At 36.9% G+C, this 23287-nt stretch overlaps 1 protein-coding gene across 2 annotated transcripts in view; it reads right to left on the minus strand.

Moving 5' to 3' along the window:
* The window catches only part of ZYG11B (zyg-11 family member B, cell cycle regulator), a 74196-nt gene that overhangs the window by 28605 nt on the left and 22304 nt on the right, over positions 1-23287 (minus strand). For both annotated transcript variants that reach the window (XM_082370852.1, XM_082370851.1), the window contains exons 2-9: positions 22462-22627; positions 16423-17177; positions 9325-9465; positions 6566-6742; positions 5554-5618; positions 2806-2905; positions 2506-2556; positions 55-216 (exon numbers count right to left, since the gene is read on the minus strand). In XM_082370852.1, coding sequence (XP_082226978.1) covers positions 55-216; positions 2506-2556; positions 2806-2905; positions 5554-5618; positions 6566-6742; positions 9325-9465; positions 16423-17177; positions 22462-22627 — 1617 coding nt within the window. The remainder of the gene's footprint in view (positions 1-54; positions 217-2505; positions 2557-2805; positions 2906-5553; positions 5619-6565; positions 6743-9324; positions 9466-16422; positions 17178-22461; positions 22628-23287) is intronic.

Here is a 23287-nt window from a genome sequence, read left to right on the forward strand (position 1 = left end):
CAAATCTATCAATAAATGAATGTCAAAAACTGTAGGCTAAATTCCCATTCTAACCTCTAGAACCCTCATGAAGAGTTCCAACCCTTGATTTTCAATAAAGTGTCTGCAAGTGGTTGGAGATTCATCTGTGAGGTTCCAAAGTGCACTCAAAGTAAACTTCAAAGTAGTGTCCACTGAATTTTGATTGGTTTTCTGCTTCACTATTTGAAGAAGTTGCTGAAAGGAGGAAAATAGCATTAATTTCTAATTACTGGTAATAACAGTGACTAACAAGTCCATGAGGATTAGTTTCATGGCTTCAAACATTTCCTATAAAGGTTCTTAAAAGGACAACAAACAGCCTCTTGGATCAGACTTTTCCTTCAACAAGAAAAAAAGAGGATTTTCATAAATACTTTTAAAATATTCTGATCATACCTATAATCTAATCGCCTGTAAATGAAATGAAAAGCAAGATGATTAAAGCTTAGGACCAACTATCTTACCCAACGGGTCACAACATATACTCATTTCAGATCCTGGGATAAAAAAGGTGGAGGGGGTGAAGAGGGAATGAATCTAATATTTACTACACATCAGCAAATCATATCCTATTATTGTAATATTGTCATCCCCATTTTTCAGGAGAGGAAATTGAGTCCAAGAAATGTTAAGTAATTTGATCAGAGTCAACTTAGTAAGAGAAAGTAAGAACTGGAAGACCTAATTCTCTCTAACTCCAAGTTTTCCTTCAGAAAAAAAGAAAGGACAAACTACATACAATAGTAAGAGAATTAAAGTCTAAATTGGATTTAAATAAGATAATAGCTTTGAAATTCCATTTGTAAATTATTTCTATCATAGCTTTAACCTAAGAAATTTAAGCTTGAAAAAGAAATATTTTAAGACCTACATGGGGCATACATAATTCCATTTTTAGTTTACACTTTTGAGGGTAAAAGGGAGCTCTGCAACAACAGATACAAGTAACATTAACAAACACTATTGCTTGAAGTTATGTACAATTCAGGAAAAAATTTTTAAGAAACACAAACATCTAGTTGCAATTATGTAACTTAATAGCATAGTGGCTAAGAGTGTGGCACTAGAATTGGGCTACCTGAGCTTAAATATAATCTCTGCATCTGACTAACTGTGTAACCTTGTTTGCCAATTTAACTCTGTTTCCTCATCTGTAAATTGCGGGTGATAATTAAGGGCTTAAAAAAAAAAGTTAGCTAGCATCATCATTACTACTACTATTAATTCCCGCTAATTCCTACTTAAACTAAACAATTTTCTCCCAAAGCATATGAGTGTACTACTTCCTTAGTATCTTTGAGTACACCTCCTGCCAAAATTACTGAAACACATGTACAGCAATAAAAAGCCATTTTTAAAACTAAAATGTCATCCCTGAAAAGAGTAAAAATAAATAAAATCAGCATCCTTTTCTACTCATCTAACATACGTATCGTATTTTGTGCTAGGCACTTAGCATATCCCTTCAATTAATCTTTTTTTCCTTTTTATTTAATCTTCATAACAACTGTATAAAACATTTTATCATCCCTAAGAAAATTTAGGTGACTTGTCTTAAATCACACAGCTAGTAAGTGATAGAACTGGGAATAAGCCCAGATATATTGACTACTCCTTCCTTAATACCATCACAGCCTTTACCTCTTTTTACACTGCTTTTTTCACTCATATCACTCTTATTATTATATATTTATTAGACTGCATTACTGTATTACGACCAGGTCTACATAGCTATTTTCTCTACTATACTGTGAATTTCTTATGGGCAGGAATTATAGATATAATTCAGTGTAGATCCCTAACACCTAGTAAGGTGGTAGGTACCTGATGAGTATCCTATACATATTTACCAATGAGTGACTTACTTTCTCATTACATACATAATTTGTAAGTTATAGAAAAAGGGAGTCTCTCGTTTGACTTTTCCATCTACTATTATTATTCAAACATCTCACGCCAGGATTGTAACAAGCAGCTCCTAAGTGGACTTTTTCCTTCAGTCCTCCCTAAGGCATGGTTTAAATTTATTCTCTTTAAAGCTTTTAACCTTTCACTGTTCACTACATTAAGTCCTCAAATGAAGCAAGTAAAATCATATATCAGCTATTTACACTATCTTCTTCCCTAAAGCATCTAGCACAACCTTATGCCTAAAATAGAGACTCTACATTTTCTTCATAAATAACAAAATCACAGAATTTTAGAACTAGATAGGATCTTAAGGTTTATTCAGGCCCCAATGGTCCAGGTAATTTATCTAAATTCACAAAGTGAGTTTACAAGTTAGATCCCAGGTCATCTGACTCCTAGTTCAGGGCTCTTTCCATCTCTGTTAAGGAGTAAAGCTGCCTCAATGAAGAGAAATTAATTCACTCACTTAGAAGTAACAAAAATAATCTTTTAAAATATAAAATGTCAGAAGATACACAACACTGCCTGAAAATAATGCAAATGAAAACTGTTTAGGAGTCTGTACAGACTTACCCTGACAATGAAGAGTTCAGCACCAAGCTGTGCAGTTTGTTCTGTAGAAAGCTGCAAGCAAGCAGAAGACAAAGTAAATGTCCAAGAATTCACCAGTGTGAGTTTAATATCATTCACTGTAACAGACTCCAAAGGTCAGACTAAAATCTCTGATCAACCTGGAATTCCACAATACCGAATACAGCTTGTGTAAGTTACCTGGCTTACCAAAACCTCACTGGCACACAGATTTGGGGAAAAATAGTAACTGTCATGGGAAATAGTTTCCTACAGAAAATTATTCAACAAGAGTTCAGGCACCTTGGCAGCCAGGATGGAAATGATTGCAACTGCCATCCTTTGCATGTTTTGATCCTCATGGTTGCAGAGCCACTGCATGACAAGCTTGGCTGCTTCAAACCTGAAAACACACAGAGTTTCATGAATTAATCCTGGAGGCCCCAGGCATAGTTTCAAAGCTCCAGCTGGGAATTGATGCTACAATTTAGGTAGGTGAGAAGGAAGGGGAAAATTCCTCCTAATTGATAAGAGAATAACAAGTGCACTTAGTGTTGTGGGATGGTGTCATTATTAATTCTGACAACACTTTGTAAAGGAACAAGAGTTTGGAAAATATGGTCAAAAATATCTGGCATTCATCTTCTAGAATTACAACATATTTCTATTCTGTAGTGATTTCTATACTATAGCAATAATTTAAAGTATTTTCTGGGTTCCTCCCAGTACCTAGCACAATGGGAACATTCATTCATTCACTCCGAAACATTTATTGAGCTCCTGTTTTTTGCTAGATACTGTTCTTGGTGCTGGAGAGAGGGTAGTGAACAAAACAGAAAATATCTCTACTCTCATTAGAGCTTACAGATAGTGGGAAGACAGATAATAAATAAATAAGTAAAATATATGGTTTGCTTAGGTACTGACATATGCTATAGAGAAAAAAAGAAAGCAAGAAAAGAGAGGATATGACATGTGGAAACTTTATTAGTCCCCAAACATGCCCATAATTATGAGGTAATATAGCCTGGTAGTTAAGAGCAGATTCCAAAGTTCTTTCAATTTTGGGGTTGGAATTCTAGCTCTATCTAATGTTAATGACAATAATAAAATAAACTATTTTTTCATGTGAGGCAATGCAGTCAGGTCATTAAGAACATGATACACTTTGGAATCAGCCTGCATTCAAATATCACCTTCACCATTTACTAACTTTGGGACCCTGGGCAACTTCCTTAATCTCTCTGAACTTCAATTTTCTTGTCTGTAAAATAATATGATCTATTCCATAGGACTGCTGTATATGATATCACACATAAGGCTTAAGACTTAGTACAGAACTTGGCACATTCCAAACTTTTGATAAAGGTTAATTTTTTACTAGTATTGTCTTCCTCTGTGCCTTTATCTGTGTAGTTCCCAAAACACAAAACAATCAACTCAACCAGCTTTCATTTTCAAGGCAATATGGCATGGATATAAAAAGTAGAAGCTCTGGAGTCAGTCTGGATTTAAATCTAAATTCTGCTACTTACTATCTTATCACCTTGAGCAAGTTACTAAACTTCTCTGTGCCTCTGTTTCCTCATCTGTAAAATGAAGATTACAAGAGTAACAATTTCACAGGGCTGCTGTAAGGACTGAATAAGCATATGTAAAACACTTAGCACAGTGCCTGGTAAGTGCTTCATACATTAGTTGTTATCTTTATTATCTTAAATACCATCACTAACATGAAATCTTTAATGATCACCAAGCAGATGGAATCTTTCCCTCTTTGCTTGGGGGCCCAGTACATTCTGTCATCCTCTTCTATGAATGATTGTCTTCTATTATACTCATAATTCATTCATTCATCCATCCATCCATTAAACATCCACTTAAGTACTAAGTACTAGGGGCAAGATGAACCAATCACCGTCTCTTACCACAAAGAAGCTCAATTCTAGCAGAGTGCACAGGCTACCTCAAGGGCAAATGATAGCCTACCTTGAGTGATCTTAATAGCTGTGGGCCCAGCTGCCTGTTTTCTAAAGTTTTATTGGAACATAGTTATCCCCATTTGTTTATAAAGTGTCTATGGCTGCTTTGGAGGTACAACGGCAGAGTTAAGTAGGTCCAACAGAGACCCAATGGCTCACAAACCTAGAACATTTATTATCTGGCCCTTTAAGAAAAAGTTGGCCAACCCTGGGGTAGTTTATAATTTTCTTTAGGAGATTATGTCTTTTCTACCTATGACTTCATGTGATCAATACAGATGCTCAATATATTTATAAAATAAAATTAGCAATCTACGTGAGATATATGTAGTTATATTTTTATCCAAACTATTTATTTCAAATAGTAAATGGAATACTTCATTGCCTCAGCCATGCCAGTTAACAGTGTACTGTTACCCAAATAAAAGTAATTCACAGTAAAATTACTGCTTGAGAAAGACATTTCTCATTAAATCATAAAGTATAAATTTCTTCTTCAAAATACCATCATTAAAAAATTATATTTTAAAATAGTAAAATGAAAAAAAAACCTGTTTAGCTCCCAAATCACATCTTAGAAAACGAGGAAACCCTTTATACTTACTGGAATCCAGCTATATGGTCTCCCTTAACCTCTGCTTAAAAAGTTTCTTCTATAATTAAATATCAAATAACAATAATAATGAGGTATGATACAGAGAAAAGAACACTGGGCCTAGAAGACTTGAGTCTTTCTAGGTTAGCAGTTACTAGTCACAAAACCACGGGCAAGACACTGAATTTCTATATGCCTCAATTTCTTCAGCCCACAATATTGTGCAGATATTCTAAAAACTATAATCAATATAAATTCTTATGCAAAGGGCTATGAAAACAGGGGCCAATCTGTTATCATGAATGTCAAAGCACTAAATTAGAGAAAGTAGATTTAGCATTCTATAAGGCAACGCACAATCCCACCCACTTGACTAACTGTACACCAGGAATATCCTGAATGGTAAGAAATGACCCAAGACATATTTCTAAAATTCCATTTTGCCCCATTTTAAGTTCTAGTGCTATCACTTGCCTGTTAAATGGAACATCTTGAAGAATTCGGTCACTGCAAAGTGAAAGGAGGCAATTCTTCTGTAACTAAAGAACCAAAGGGAGAAAAAAAATCCTGAATAAAATATTATTTTATTTTTTAAATAGGGGTAGACTCTATAAAAAAAGAAAGATTGATAAAACACCACTTATTTCTTAAAACCTTTATTCTGCCCACCTACTGTTCAAAGACTGACTTCCACTGGGCCCATATAAGTTTACTTGCACATTTTTTTAAATCTTTTCTATTACATGAGAAATAGGGTAATAAATAGGATAACTCCAGCTAATCTCCCTCCCTTCTGGTGGCCTTTAGGTGGGTCTTATTTTGTCTTCTGTTCACCTGGCTTCCAGAGTCCATGAACACCAAAGCCTGAAGTTCATCTAGTTTGGCAATTGCTCTCAATGAGGGAAGCTGGCTTTAATGACCCACTCACCTATCTGGGTTGCCATTTTTACTTGGTTTTGCACCTTTGAGTATTTTTTACTAACTTGCCAACTCACTGTTAAATTTTAAGAGTTAAGAATGTAATTCAAGCAGCATTTTTAGTTTTCATCCTGAGGACAGGACAGGTTTTGTAGTCTACCTATACTGCTAGAAATAGAAAATCCATGTCTTACTCATTTCTCTATCCCAGTACTTAAGTACTGAGTACTTGAGTACTGAACCAGTGCCTGGCTCAGAACAAAAGCTCTACGCCTATGTCTGTTTGCTGAAATTATCACTAACTCAAGGTCTAGGTGCAAGATGTTTTGTATGGCTTGCTTTATTTCCCTCAACATTTGGACTGAAATACTTTTAGGCAAGGAAAGCATTCTCTAGTTTTCTACTTCTCTATTGTCCTGCACTCAGTCACACCATAAATTTATTACTTCACAGCCTCCAAAGGCATTTGAATTTCCAGGCTTGGTCTACTAAAATGAACTGTATGGAGGTGGGAGATGGGTAAGAGACACTAAAAGGACTAGTTGAATGGGAGTTCCCATATGCTTACCTGCTGGTGATTGGGAAAATGTTCCATGGCTTTGAGCAGCAAATGGGTCACATCAGCCAGGAGTCGCACAGGCATTCCTGCAGCAAGATCCTGCTTCGTTAAGTTAAACACACAGGCGCTTGCAGCAAGTTGCACTGGCAAATTCATGGGGTGGTTTCTCATCCCAGTAACCACAAGCTGGAAAAAAAAAATTAGCTCTTTTGATCCAACTTATAAATATAAGCTCTCTTCATAATAGCAGCATTACTTTGTTGATCTATAATAATTTCTAAGATGTCTTAAGTATCTTTTTTATCCTCACGTGCAGAGCCTAGGACATAGCAGTTACTCACCAATATTTAGTTCCTGTCCACCTGGTCAAGGTAGGTATCAAGTTGTTCATGTCCAGAGATTTTTCTGTAAGGCTAAAGAATCTTTTCTGTTTAGGGAAAACATCTTTGTATTTCCAAGACCTAGTTCAGGGCCTATTATATGCTAAGCACTAAACAAATTCTTACTGACTTGAAGACAGTAAACCAGAAGCAAACTTCACTTTCAAATCCCAACATTCAGTTCCTTAAGAACACTGTTAGAGTACCATAAAATCCATTCACTTCCCTCTGGCTGACGTAACTACTTCTCTCCTTTTCCTCTCTCCTCAAATCCCCAACAAATCCTCCCCATTCCTCACTACTGGCTGAAGACCTTGCTTCCAGTTACCCTGAGAAAACTGAAGCAATCATAAAGAACTTCAGATTCTCACTTCCACATGTACCTCCTTACCAGCATACACATGTGCATATGCTGTCTTCCTGCCTGTTACCATAAATGACCTTTTGGGGCTCCTCTCTAAAGGTAATCCCTCCACTTATATGCTAGATTCTTCCCTTCTTGTCTACTCAAGGACACTGCTTCAGCTGTTCTCCCCTTTCACTCCTGTTATCAGTTTTTTATTCTGTACTGGATCATTAATATCAGCATACAAACAAGCTATTTTTTTCTCCCATCCAAAAAAAGAAAAAAAAAAAACAACACACACTTCTTCAACCAACTACCACCTTTTTCTTTGCTCTCCTTTGCAAGAATCACATTTCTCTCTGCATCATTCTCTGAATGAATGAATGAATGACTGAGTAAATATTTCATATCAGGACTAGAGGTCTGGTCCTTTGTTACTCAGGTTCACAGTAACCAAAACCAAAAAATGATAATGCATATACCAAGTGCCAACATCCTCTGGTATGTACATAGGAGGTGACAGATGTTGGGGGTAACACCTTAGGACTTAAATGTTTGTTACTGGTTCCTTTCCAAACACCCCATTCTCAAAATCTAAGAAACTGGGAGGTTAACGCATTTCTGGCTCTGACACTAACTTTCTGTTACTTAACCTCACAGACCCTCAGGTACATAATCTGTAAAACAGGAGATAAAACTTATCTCTTGGGATTGTCGTGCCCACTAAATGAGGTATCAAATATAATATAGTCCTATACTCATTGGTTTCTAAACTGAATGTGCATAAGGATTATCTTGGGGGATTATTAAAATGCAGATTCCTGTACCTCATGAATTCCTGAGGTACTCTTAATTTTCCTTATAATTCCTGTACCCAGCCCTATTGAATCTAAATTTCTTGGAGGTTCACAAATATGCTTTTTATTTTTTTTATTTTATTTTTTTAAAGATTTAATTAATTCATTAATTTATTTATTTATGTATTTTTTGGCTGCGTTGGGTCTTCGTTGCTGCGCGCTGGCTTTCTCTAGTTGCAGTGAGCAGGGGCTTCTCTTGTTGCCGAGCACAGGCTCTAGTCGTGCAGGCTTCAGTAGTTGTGACTTGCGGGCTCTAGAGCGCAGGCTCAGTAGTTGTGGCACACGGGCTTAGTTGCTCTGTGGCATGTGGGATCTTCCCGGACCAGGGCTCGAACCCTTGTCCCCTGCATTGGCAGGTGGATTCTTAACCACTGCACCACCAGGGAAGCCCCTTATAAAGATTTTTTTTTTTTATGTGGACCATTTTCAAAGTCTTTACTGAATTTGTTACAATATTGCTTCTGTTTTATGTTTTGGTTTTTTGGCCACGAGGCACGTGGGATCTTAGCTCCCCAACCAGGGATTGAACCCGCACCCACTGCATTGGAAGGCAAAGTCTAAGCCACTGGACCGCCAGGGAAGCCTCTCACGAATATGCTTCTTAAAATAAGCAGTATCCCAGACTTCTGATGGATAGAGGACCACATTCTGACAAACAATGTCCTAAGTAATCAACAAAATTAAGAATCCTTTCTTGCCTTTCAAAAGCTGTCTTGGTTAAAATATCTTAATTGAGGAATAACGCAGATTAGTTACAAAAGCACAGGAGGTTCATAAATTGCATGGAAAAGTGCCTTATAAAATTCCAATATTGTATTTCTTAAAAAAGCCTATATGGAAGCAATACAGGGGTAATATACAAAGCAGTGTCCTGATTCCAGTCATATATTCCATTTTCTACTACAGCTGGTGAAAACATATCACAGTGATTATTGGTTTTAGACAATTAAATATGAACTTGAAGGCATTTATATTGCTTAAATGAGACTACTATAAAACTTCAGTAACACTATGCAACTATCTCCTCTCATTCTCATTTATGGCTAATAACTGAAATTATACATTATCAATCCCATTATAAAAAACCAAAGACTAAATGCAAATTTTCACTAATTTTCTTCACAAAACTATCATCTATCTAGGAAGACAATTTCAAATTTCTCATATGCAGTTTCTTATTCTTACCTTTAAAATTTCTGGTTTTGTTTTTTCCATCACATGAGTCAGGCTAAAAAGGTGAAATAGAGCTTCCCGGACAAAGAATGCCCGTTCACTGTACCGCTTCAATGCTTCGGCAATCTGAGTTTCATTGGCTTCTCCAGACACCTTTGAACATAGACAGAAGATGAGTTTTTAGGATTCTTTTCAACCCTCTAACTGTCTCTATCCAAACATCATTTGTGTGGATGGCATCCAGGGTAGCTTTGCAAAGCCTGAAACAAATGGGAATGATCACTTTCCAATCCCTCCAGAAAAGTCATCCTATGGAGGTGTACATATGCTAAAGAGATGTATATTAGATAGGCTCAGACTCTACTATAAGTCTATGGGTAAAATTTTCTGTACTGTACCTAAAATAAATCTCAAGATATGTAACACTATTTATAAGGTCTTACTACCCATGATTAGGCTCCTACTGCCTCTTAAGGTAACCCTCTCCCCCTAACTCACAATGTTGTAACTACAGTGGCCTTTCTTTTATTTTTTTTTATTTTTATAGCAGTGTGTACATGTCAATCCCAAACTCCCAATCTATCCCTCCCCCGCACCCTACAGTGTCTTTCTGATCTTTCAATAAGCCAAGCTCTTTCCCAGGAAAAGGCTACTAAATATAATATCCTCTCTGAGTGAAATCTTCCTCTCTTTTGTTACTGGAATGTAAATACTCTAAACCAAATTTCATTGCCTGTATGTTTATTCAGTGATCAACACTTCTCTAGCCAGTGATAAACCCTCAAATCAAGCAATCTGGCTCCTCAAACTATACGCATCTTCAATTCAATCAATTCCATATGCTAGATCAAAAAAAAAAAAAACGAACAAAACAAAACAAACAAGTGGCTGTATGCACTAGTTTCTGCAAACAATTTAAAACAGAGAAAATACCCCTAACCACTAAATTAAGCCTTATTAATATTTAATATACTGATTAAAACTAAAATGTATATTCTAAGGAAAAACTTTCTTATAGCACTCAGTATATAACTCTATTATAGCATTTCTTACAATGGATTAAAGCTATTTTTAAATTGGTCTGCCTCCTCTCCACGAGACTAGAATTCCTCAAGGGCAGAGGCCCTAGCTCAGACATCTTTAAAAAGTACTTAGTGTTTTTTAAAATGGATCGACTCCTTTGCTTAAAAAAACTTATATGTACCTTCACTGGATGTTGATTACTGCAGTTTAATATAGGATTCTTAGTTCTCAAGGGAGAAGTCTAGGCTAGAGATATAAATTTAGGAGTCAACAGCATATAGGTTTAGGGCCTGGGAGATTAGGAAGAACCAATAAAGGAAATCCAGGGTGAGTCCAAAAAGTAGGGAAAAAACAAGACAAGTCTGATATCCTAGAAACTAAGTAAAAAAAAGTATTTCAAGAAGGAGGACAAGATCAACTGTGTCAAATGCCACTTTAGATCAAATAAGATGACGACTGAGAATATTGGGTTTAGCACACAACCAGTGATTCTCAGGAACTGGGAACCACAGCTTGGTAAATAACCCCAGAGTCTAGGAATGAGGCAGCCAAAAAACATAAGAGTCCTAATTGTGGAGAAGTGGAAGGTTCAAGAAACTGATGCTAACAGATGAATAAATTGGGTAGGGAAACAGAGATGACAGAGTTGGTAATTCTGTGGTAAGAAAACCATCTGTGTTGGGACTAGAAACAAGAGAGGAAAGGAAAGAACTAAGATTCTCAAATATAGGCAATGAGATGTAGTAGAAAGGACACATACCAGGCTCATCAGCTGGCTGTGACCCTTAAGAAAGCCATTCCCTCCCACTGAGGACAATACCTCCCACACAGAGTCAAGAGATCAAAATAAATAATATATATGAAAGTGGAAAAAACAAAACTTTTGTTCTTATAACCACCCACTAAGAGTACCATATAATGCCTCATAAGGAATACTGGGGAGTCACACTGTCTCTATTTCCTGCATCTTTCAGTGTGGTCTAAAAAACATGTAAAGCCAAAAATGTCAACCTAAACTAGTTTAAAGCATCACAATACTAAGACAATCATTTCAGACAAGTTTTTCATCAACTTTGCTAACTTGGAAAATTCTAAACAAGGAGACAGAGCAATCTCAGCTCTCTTCCCTTAACATGACCTATTATTTTTCAGCTCTCAAATTAGTAGTCAAACAAATAATTTAAAAGAAACATCAATTTTTTGGCCAAGAGGTACATGAAAAGATGTTCAACATTACTAATTATTAGAGAAATGCAAATCAAAACTACAATGAGGTATTACCTCAGACCAGTCAGAATGGGCATCATCAAAAAATCTACAAACAATAAATGCCAGAGAGGGTGTGGAGAAAAGTGAAACCTCTTGCACTGTTGGTGGGAATGTAAATTGATACAGCCACTATGGAGAACAGTATGGAGGTTCCTTAAAAAACTAAAAATAGAATTACCATATGACCCAGCAACCCCACTACTGGGCATATACCCAGAGAAAACCATTAATTCAGAAAGACACATGCACCACAATGTTCACAGCACTATTTACAATAGCCAGGTCATGGAAGCAACCTAAATGCCCATCGACAGACAAATGGATAAAGAAGATGTGGTACATACATACAATGGAATATTACTCAGCCATAAAAAGGAACGAAATTGGGTCATTTGTAGAGACGTGGATGGACCTAGAGACTGTCATACAGAGTGAAGTAAGTCAGAAAGAGAAAAACAAATATTGTATATTAACGCATATATATGTGGAATCTAGAAAAATGGTACAGATGAACCTGTCTGCAAGGCAGAAATAGAGACACAGATGTAGAGAACAAACGTATGGACACCAAGGTGGGAAAGGAGGGGTGAGATGAATTGGGAGATTGGGATTGACATATATACACTAATATATATAAAACAGATAACTAATGAAAAAAAAAGAAACATCAACTTTTGTGTATAGTTGAATAAAGGGCAAAGTTCCAATGATCTCTATTTTTTAAAAATTATTTTAAAACAATGATTCTCCACTTTAGCTGCATATTACAATCACCCAAGGAGCTTTAAAAAATACTGATGCCTGGGTCCCACCTCCCTGTGGTTCTGATTTAATTCCTCAAGTTCCTCAGATGAATTTTTTTAATTAAAAATTTTTTCCAGCTTTATCAAGATATATAATATTATACATGCATATATCACAAATACATCATGTAAGTTTAATGTGTAAAATATGATGAGTTGATACATGTAAATATTGCAAAATGATTAGCATGATATGGTTAGTTAACACATCCTTCATCTCAAATAATTACACTCTAGGTAATTTTAGTTACAGTCAAGGCTGAGAATCACTGTTTCAATGTTTACAGAGGTGGAAACCAGATGATAGCAAATAAAGTAGGTGTTTCCTAGAGCCAAGATTTCGAAGTAATAACAGTTCCATTTGTGAAATCAAACTTGTTTCACAGAGGCATTGTGGAACACAGATGTCCTACTAGCCTCAACTGAAAAACTTAGGCTAATTCACTCTAGGGTCTGTTGGTGGTAAGAACAATCAGCAAAAATTGTACTGCTCAGGAATCACAACTATTAGAGGATCTTTGCCTTGAGAAGATTATTTAGTGTAGTGTACTAGGGACACATTCCTTTCATCCTTCAGGACACAGGTCAAGCTCACATCTTCTGGGAAATCCTTCCGAAACTCCCAGTACACAGAGATAAGAATTCTTCTCCTTTGATTTTTACAGTTCTTTACTGTCTGACCCACTTCTTAGGGAGTTAAGTAACACTAAAATAGTAATTTAAATGTTTATATTTCCTTTACCAACAAGCCCTGTGCTAGAAATCTATCTTGTTCCATAACAAGTTGTATGTAAGTTCCTCAAACTTCTTGCTGCCCTGCACCTGGCTTATGTGACCTGGCGAAATCTGGCCCTGGCACCTACTTCTCCAGCCTCACTTCATTGCTCTGCAACTTCTTACTCTGGAACTCTAGCCACAGTGGCCTTCTTGCAGTTCCTTGGATGTACCACGCTCCTTCCTACCACACATCTTTTGCATATATCATTCTCGCTGCCTGGAATTTCCTCTACCAAGCTACTCATCCATAAGATCTTCACTTATTCATCAAGTCCTCAGAGAAGCCTTAAACTAAGTCGAGTCTCTCCGTTAAACATTCTCAAATGTAGTATTGTATATCTTCTAGATTCTTAGCACTATGCAGTTTAAAGCATATGTATGTATGCATATTATACGTTAATATATGTATATGAGGACTTCCCTGGTGGCTCAGTGGTTAAGAATCTGCCTGCCAATGCAGGGCACACGTGTTCGAGCCCTCGTCCGGGAAGATCCCACATGCCGCGGAGCAACTAAGCCCATGTGCCACAACTACTGAGCCTGCACTCTAGAGCCCGCGAGCCACAACTACTGAAGCCCACGCACCTAGAGCCCATGCTCCGCAACAACAGATGCCACCGCAATGAGAAGCCCGCGCACTGCAACGAACAGTAGCCCCCGCTTGCCACAACTAGAGAAAACCTGCGCGCAGCAACGAAGACCCAATGCAGCCAATAAACAAATAAATGAATAAATAAAAAAATATTAAAAAATATGTATATGAAATATAAATACATATATTTAAAGCATATACCCACGACATATGAAACTTCATTGTTTGACTCCCTCACTAAATTACAAGCTCCATGAGGGCAAGAGCATGCCTGTTTTGCCTCACCATCAAATCCCCATGTCCAGCACAGTACAGAGTATGCACTTAATAAAATATTTATTGAATGAATAAAAAAGAGTGACTCAAAATAATTTCTTACATTCTATTTTTTAAAGTCTACATTTACAAATAATCTAAGACGTGAAATGTTTTAAAATGTTTATAACTAAACTTTCCTTCTCCTTTTTTGAGATCAATAATGGTTGCACAAAAAAAGGACCCCTACTACACTGTTGGTAGGAATGTAAATTGGTGCAGTCACTATGGAAAACAGTATGGAGGTTCCTTAAAATACTAAAAATAGTGTTACCATATGATCCAGCAATCTCACTCCTGGGCATATAACTGGAGAAAACTATAATTTGAAAAGATACGTGCACCACAATGCTCACAGCAGCACTATTTTACAATAGCCAAGATATGGAAGCAATCTAAATGTCCATCAACAGAAGAATGGATTAAGAAGATGTGGTATATATACACGATGGAATACTACTCAGCCATAAAAAAGAAAGAAATATTGCCATTTGCAGCAACATGGATGGACCTAGAGATTATTATACTAAGTGAAGTAAGTCAGACAGACAAAGGCAAATACCATATATCACTTATATGTGGAATCTAAACTATGAGATAGGGGCTTCCCTGGTGGTGCAGTGGTTAAGAATCCAACTGTCAATGCGGGGGACACGGGTTTGAGACCTGGTCCGGAAAGATACCACATGCTACAGAGCAACTAAGCCCGTGCACCACAACTACTGACCCTGCACTCCAGAGCCTGCGAACCACAACTACTGAACCCACGTGCCACAACTACTGAAGCCCGCGTGCCTAGAGCCCATGCTCCCCAACAAGAGAAGCCACTGCAATGAGAAGCCCGTGCACAGCAGTGAAGAGTAGCCCTCGCTTGCTGCAACTAGAGAAAGCCTGCACACAGCAATGAAGACCCAACGCAGCCAAAAAATAAAATAAATAAAATAAATTTATTTAAAAAAAATAAAGTATGAGAAAAATGAACTTATGTATAAAACAGAAACAGACTCACAGACATAGAAAACAAACTTATGGTTTTCAAAGGGGAAAGAGGGAGGGATAAATTAAGAGTTTGGGATTAGCAGATACAAACTACTATATATAAAATAGATAAACAACAAGGTCCTATTATATAACACAGGGAACTATATTCAATATCCTGTAATAAACCATAATGGAAAAGAATATGAAAAAATCACTTTGCTGTACACAAGAAACTAATACAACACTGTAAATCAACTATACTTCTATAAAAAATAAATAAAATAATGGTTGCTCAAAAAAGATACCTTGTCATTTTGGTCACAGTATTCATTTCTAGGCCATCCCTGACTCTGCCCCCGGTAGGATCAAATGATACTTCTGCTTAAGCGGTGTAGGAAGTAGGGGAAAAAAAATGGGGCTCTGGAATTAGACAGATGTAGATCCAAATGTTGGTTCTCACTAATAGTAAATCATATAATTTCTATGACTCTGTTTCTCACCTATAAAATGGAGTTAATACCTATCTATAGATATTGGCATATACAATATAAAGCACCTATAGGATACAATGTATGTTGGAAGAATACTAGTTTTCCTTAACTTGTTATAATTCTATCCTTCAAAGTCTGATTCAGATACCATCTTCCATCAAGTCTAAAATTCTCCAGCTAGAAAAAATTTCTCCTACTTTCTTACAGCAACTACACTGATCCTTGGCTTTATAGTTATAACATCACTACTACTATCGGGCTCCTTGGAGGCAAATCCTATATCTTTTTCATCTTTGAATCCCAAGCTGTACCAAGTCCAACAGATGTTTCCTAAACTGAATTTAAACCATTAGGCATGAGAAACCTTAAGAAAAGCAAAATTCTACCATTTCTACAATAGAGATCTCCTTGGAGAACTTGCTCTCCCCTCAGATACTCAATTCAACAAGGAGCATCCCCAGTTTCTTTGAAGTGATCCTTTAGAAATGGTATGCTTAAGTGGTTCAAAATATCTAAACATTATCATCATGTCAACTATCATTTATCCAGGGCCTACTATATGACTTCCACTTTACATATATAATTATTAATCTTCAGAAGAATTTTGCAAGGTACGAATCATATCTATTTTATAAATAAATGTAAATTCAAAAAAGTTACATCATAGCTTGCTCTGGGTTGTGAAGCAAGTAAGCTGGGATTTTAATTAGGACTCTAACTCTAAAGCAAGCCCTTTCCACTATATAATGTCCTGTTTCATGAACATGTTCCATATGTTATTAGACATTCACCTTAACGGAGTCTTATGCAACTAAAACATTGGTCAGCCTGACAAAGGAATATATTTTTAAAGTCTAACCTTCAAATGTCCTTCGCCTGTGAGGAATTCAGAGTAGCCAGCATCAGTGGCCAGCAAACCTACAAACTGCATGCTGGGCCGTTGTTGTATAAAGGCTTCAACAGCTTTATCTGTCACATGCTTCCTCCCAGAGACATCCAGGGAGACGAGGTTGGGCAGGATGTCCTTTTGTTCTAGTAATCGAAGAGCTATGTCTGATGTAAACTGTTTATCATCTGAAATATCAAGATGATTCAGATGTCTTAGTTCCCGAACAACATCCAGTATCTGGGTAGTTGTCATTTTTAAACATTTCAAGTGATGCATGGTTAGAGACTTGAGTCGGTCTTTGCAGGCCAGCAGAGCCGTGATGTCTGTGATCGAGGTGTTAGAAATATCCAGGCTCTCTAATCTTGGCAATGAGGCAACTTCAGCCAGGTCTTCATTATAAAAGAGAACGTTGGTGATGCTTAATGCTCGAAGGCCAGAAAGCCGGCTAAAGCACCGCTCATAAGGATCTTCGAGTGAGAGAGTTAATGAGTTCAGCACTAGGCACTGGAGATTTTGCTGGATCCATTTGTTACTGCCAAGCCCACTGATAATGTCTGTAATTGTGATATCAGCATTCACACCTGTGGCATCAAGTTCCACTAACTTGTGGTGGCAGAAGGCTTTCCGGAACGCAACGGCAGAGATCTTGGCTTTGCGAATGCAAGCTCGTTTTAAGCGCATCTGGTTGCCCCTAAAAATACCTACAGTTGCATCATTCAGGAGACCTAGGAAAAAACAAGCAGCATTTTAACTTCAAAAAACGGTTAAAGGATAGCTAAAATTTCCAAAGCACTCCCATGTAACAATATTTCATTTAATTGACATAACAATTCAGTGAGGTAAGAATATGATTATCTACAATTTATAGATGAGTAAACTGGGGTTCAAAAAAGTGGCCTTACAAGAGCACAGAAATAGCACATGGCAGAATCAGGACTGTGGTAGACACTATTGATATTTACTAACATCTGGTTCTCCTCCCCTTACTGGACACATGGACAACTACGTTTCCCAACCTACCCTTGGACTTAGATGGGGCTATGTGCCTAGATCTAGCCAATGGTATACCAGAGCCAAGTACAAAGTATCATGAAAGCAAAGAAAAGGAAATAATCCATGATGCCTGGAATCTGAAAAAGATCTTTTCATGGAAAAGGTGATCTTTGAGAAAGTCCTTCAAAGATGAAGGAAAAGTTCAAAGACGGAGAAAGAAGGTGAGGGGAATTAAAGGAAGAATAAACAGCATCAACAAAGCCTTAGAATACCTATGGCAAATCATTATGCTGTACACCTGAAACTAATATAATGTTACGTGTCAATTATATCTCAATTTAAAAAATGGAAAAAAAAAAAACCAGCCTTAGAGATGTGAAAGCCCAGCACACAGTTAGAAAACAACAAGTAGCTCTACACTGCTTGAACATAAGAAACAGCTAGAGCGATAAGGTGTCTCCCTGGTAAAGAGAGGAAAAAGAATATAGGGGAAAACCTAGATATGAGTGAGAACATGGTACATTTCTGGAAATTTAAGTATGGAAGTGGGAAGAGACAAGAAATGAGGCTAGATCACTCTGAAAGGTGAAGAGAAGAAACCAGACCAGCTAGGGGTCTTGGGACACAAAGAACAATACGTTGGATACTGGGTTTTTTCCTTGCACCATACATCCCAGGCTTAAAGTCAAAGAAGTGGGCAATTGGGAAATACCAACAAGCACACACAAAAGTAGCTCCCCCCCAAAATCTGCTCACTCTAGCCAAAGTATCAGGAATGGGGCAGCCTAGCAAGGCGGGCAACTTTTAGACAGTAACTACTTTACTTCAGTCAAACACCAAAGAAAAAACTGTGGCCACACCCTCACCCACACCAGCAAATGCCAAGAGGGGAACCTAGACTTTCAATCTTGCTGTAACTAGTTGCCCCAGTCTCCCCACAGGGAGGTGTTACAGAAGGCTGAGTAGGGAGCCAGGACTTTCATGTCCATCTGGCAGTAATGAGGTGCTCCTCCCCCTCCGTGCTGGAGTGGTGTCAAAGGAAGCCTAGTAGAGTCGAGACTTCATCACTGCCCAACAGTAAGTAATGAGGTCACCTCACCCCAACATGCTGTCAGTGGAGGCCAACTGAGGAAGAGAAATGAGGTACTCATACCTCCCTCAGCTAGGGCAGTATCAGTAGAGACCTAGTGGGGAAACAGAACGCCAATCCCCTGCACAGCAATAATGAGGAGCCCCAAGTCTTGGGTGTCAACAGAAGTCAAGCGGGGAACCAGAACATTATCCCAATCCGGCAATAACAAGGCAGTGCCTCCACCTTCCACTGCTAAAGTGGTGTCAGAGACACAGACTAAAACAGTAGTCTCATAACATAATACCCAAAATGTCCCGATTTCAATAAAAATTCACTCATCATACAAAGGACCAGTAAGATCTCAAACTGAAAAAAGACAATCTATAGATGTCAATGCTGAAATAACACAAATGTTAAAATTATTTTATGAAGATCTTAAAGGAGCCATCAGAAAAATGCTAAAGTGTACCATTACAAACATGCTTGAAACGAATGGAAAACAAAAAGCCTCAAAAAAGAAATAGAAGATATAAAGAAGAACCAAAGGGAGGGCTTCCCTGGTGGTGCAGTGGTTAAGAATCCGCATGTCAATGCAGGGGACACGGGTTTGAGCCCTGGTCTGGGAAGATCCCACGTGCAGCGGAGCAAGTAAGCCCTTGTGCCACAACTACTGAGGCTGCACTCTAGAGCCCATGAGCCGCAACTACTGAGCCCACATGCCACAACTACTGAAGCCCGTGTGCCCAGAGCCCGTGCTCTGCAACAAAGAGAAGCCACTGCAATGAGAAGCCCACTCACCGCAACTAGAGAAAGCCCACGTGCAGCAACAAAGACCCAATGCAGCCAAAAATAAATAAATAAAATAAACAAAGGAAAATTTTAGAATTGAAAAATACAGTAATGGTTGGGCTAAACAACAGAACAGAAGGAACAGAGGAAAGAATCAGTGAACTAAAAGATAAAAAAATAGAAATTACCCAAACCTAAAGAACAAGAAAAAAAAATAGACTAAAAAAAAAAAAAAATTGAACAGAGCTATTTGTCCCAGAAAGAGAGGAGAAATAGGGTAGGGTTGAAAAAGTATTTGAAGAAATAATGGCTACATACCTATCAAAATGACTGAAATAAAAAATAGTAATAACACCAAATGCTGGCAAAATGCAGAGAAACTGGGTCAGTCTTATATTGGTAGGAGTGTAAAATGGCAAAGCCACTTTGGAAACAGTTTGGCAGTTTTTTAAAACCTAAACATGCAACTACCATAGAACCCAACAGTAGCACTCCTGGATATTTATCCCAAAGAAATTAAAACTTATGTTCACATAAGACCTGTACATGGATGATTACAGCATTATAATATTCATAATATTAGATATTATATTCACAATAGCTAATAGATATTATATTCATAATAGCTAATAGTTAGATATTATATTCATAATAGCTAAATAGCATTATCATTAGGTGGTAAAATTCTTATTCTGATTCCTAGCTTTTATCCACACATTTCCTGGAAGATTTTTAGCTTTGAGACAACAGACACAATGAACAAAGATTATGACAAGAGAATCACAGAACCAAATAAGTAAAACTCTTTAGTATCAGTCTTATTTTAATAAGGATTGCCACCAATATCATTAATCCTTTGAATCAGGTGAATAAGTAAAAAAATTTTAATGTAAATAAATTATTATTTAAAATCATTAGGCTATTAGAAAAAAATATATTATCAATTTTAAAAGCATTCATAGGGAATTCCCTGGCAGTCCAGTGGTTAGGACTCCACGCTCTCACTGCAGGGGGCCTGGGTTTGATCCCTGGTCAGGAAACTAGGATCCCACAAGCCGCGTGGCACAGCAAAAAAAAGAAAAAAGAAATTCACAGAACTTTTTTCCCATTTTATTATGAAAATTTTCAAACACACAAACATTTATCAAACAACTTTCTTAAATTGTGACAAAAATTTGTTCTTTTGCATATTAGCAGTATCCACTCCTGACTGAAGGTGGATATGATTTTTACAAAGAGATTAAATAATTCAGAACACTTTTTGGTGAAAAAGGCAGGTAATCACATTGGGGAAACACAAATGGGGGCAGCACATTGTTTCTCTGACTCTCTTTCCTCATCTGAAGGCAGTTTGAAAAAAAGAGGTAGAAAACACATTTTGATCAAGCATATAACCTCCCCAAGACATTACTCTGGAGGACAATTATTTAGTTACATTTACTTAAAAACTACTTTCATTATTTTATCCATATAAAGCATTTGCCACAGTCCCTGGTATATAATAAGCATTCAATAAATGTTAGCTGCTATTATTAACCAATAGTAGTCATATTTCAAAAGGAATCTGGCAAAGTTAAAACTTCAGTTAACATTTATTCTTTTGATTGACAAGACTAGTTATATATATAAATATTTAAATTGAGCTGGGTAAGTGTAATCATTAAATTGAGACCAGAAAGAAATGTTAGCACTGGCATGATCTCTTAAACTGTTGTGCAGCTTTGTAAGGGACCTTTAACTTTAACATGGATAGTATCTATTGAAATTTACCCTAGTTCCTTTGGCAGGTTGGAAGAATTCAAAGACACTACAGACTTGAGCAGCTTAGTGAAAACCAAGGAATGTAGATGTCTTCTTCTTCCCTAAATTATTCCAAAATACCTCAATTACAGCCTTATTTCTCCCACCTTTCCTTGGAATGCATTATCTGCATTTGTGTTCGCTCTCCTCCTTCCCTCCCTCCCTCCCTCTCTCTCTCTCTCTCTCTCTATATATATATATATATATATGTGCCAGATAATGGTATACACTTTTGCTGTGACTTTAAGTATACATAATAAATTTATATACTTATATTTAATATTTAATAAAATATAATATTTATAAATATATTTCTGTTATTGGATTGTCCAAAAAGTTCGTTCGGGTTTTTCGTAAGATGTTTTGGCCAACCCAATAGATGTGTATGTGTCTGTGTGTATATACATATTTAAAGTCACAACAAAAGTGTATACCGTCATCAGGCATCTAGGAGCAGGAATACCTCTAATGTAGGTGTAGGAAGGTTGTGTGGCAGTGAAAAGAGCATAGATTTAGGATCAAACAGATCTGCATTTGAACCACGACATTGATTAACACTGTGACTCTTAACAAGTTACATCTCTGAACCTCAGTTTCCTTACCTGTATATAAATTGGATAAAAATAGCTACATTATAGGTTTTTGAGAAAAGTCAAATTCAAGAAAAGCATATAAAATACCTGGCATTATTACATGCAAGAGGCAATCAGTAAATGATAATTATCATTACTGCCACATTTTCATTCTATTTTATAGTTGTGGGAAAATTGTGTTTCTTACTTGTAAGAGTTTATACACCCTAAATATATAAAGGCATTATATCTCTTTCAGCTTAAAACTTATATAGAGGTAACAAAAATTATCAATATACATAACCAGAATTTCACAGATAAATCTTTCATAATTTATTTTCAGAATTTGTTTTTGAAAAGAGAAGTAATAAATTAGGTATGATTCCCATTTCAAAGGTCAAAAGCAGAAACTAGTTTTTCCATAGTAGTATTTATTTATTGATTTTCCTGCTGCCAAATGGTAATGTAAGGTGTTTTAGACCAGCAGACTTCTAAACTGCTATTTTGGAAGAGAAGTTATTTTTGCCCTGAGAATGGCTTCTCAAAACAACAGAATAGAAGAAACAAACAAAAAAATGATTTGCCACATTAGAAAAGAAAAATGCTTATCACAAATTATAAAGTAAGTGGCAGGATTGGCAAAAATAAATGAATTCCTTTTCCTAGAATTAGGATTTTCTGTTATTTCTACAAAAATCATTAAATGGCCACAGTAGCACTTCAAAATCCAATGCCAATTAACAGCACACAATTTTTGTTTCCTCTATTTATTTCATTTCTTACCATGAAAAGCCATGGTCTGAAGCAGCCGATCAGCCACCTCCTGTGGGAATACTCCAGGTTCCTGCAGACACAGTGTTCCATCTTGCCTTGCTGAGCAGAACTTCTCAAGGTGAGTAGTCAGGAAATTCAAGCAGATATCAAGTAAGGAATAAGGAGATGCCTCCTCCTTGGATCCCAGCAAGAAACAAAGGGAAAACAAAAGCCAACAAGTTAGTTTCCAGAGAAGTGGAGAACAAAATATTCATTTCCTTGTTCAGCAAGTACTTTTATTCAAATGTCTATCTTGTGCTAGATACCATGTTAGGCAGTGGGAATACAACATGTGGTCTATGTTCTCAAGAAGCAGGAAAAGAGAAACATTTAAACAAATATTTACATAAAATCTATTAAATACTAAATATAGAGGATATATTGGGTAGTCACATAAGCACATAGCAGAGTACCCTAATCAGTCAAGGATGGTCAGGGAAGACCTTCAGAGGCACAGCAGATTAATCTTCCTAAATTACCAGCCCTAAATTACCCTCCACTGCTCAAAATGTCAATGGACTTCATGGGGCTGAAGACAAAAGACAGAATTCTTAGATTGTTAGAATGACGATGCCTGAGTCCCTCCAAAATCTAGCCCCAATTTACTTTCCAACTTAATCTCCCACAAAATTCCTAACCCAACCTAATAGTTCAAATATGATCAGTTTATTTGGGTAAAAGAATGTGCTATAGGTGTTATCCTCAAAAAAGAAAAAGGTTAACCCAGTTATTCCAATCTGAGGAATAAAGAACTAATCAAATAAGCACAAAGATTAAGTATAAGGGTTTTAATTAC

Source organism: Balaenoptera borealis (genome assembly GCF_965194805.1).
Source record: "Balaenoptera borealis genome assembly, chromosome: 1".
Taxonomy (NCBI): domain Eukaryota; kingdom Metazoa; phylum Chordata; class Mammalia; order Artiodactyla; family Balaenopteridae; genus Balaenoptera; species Balaenoptera borealis.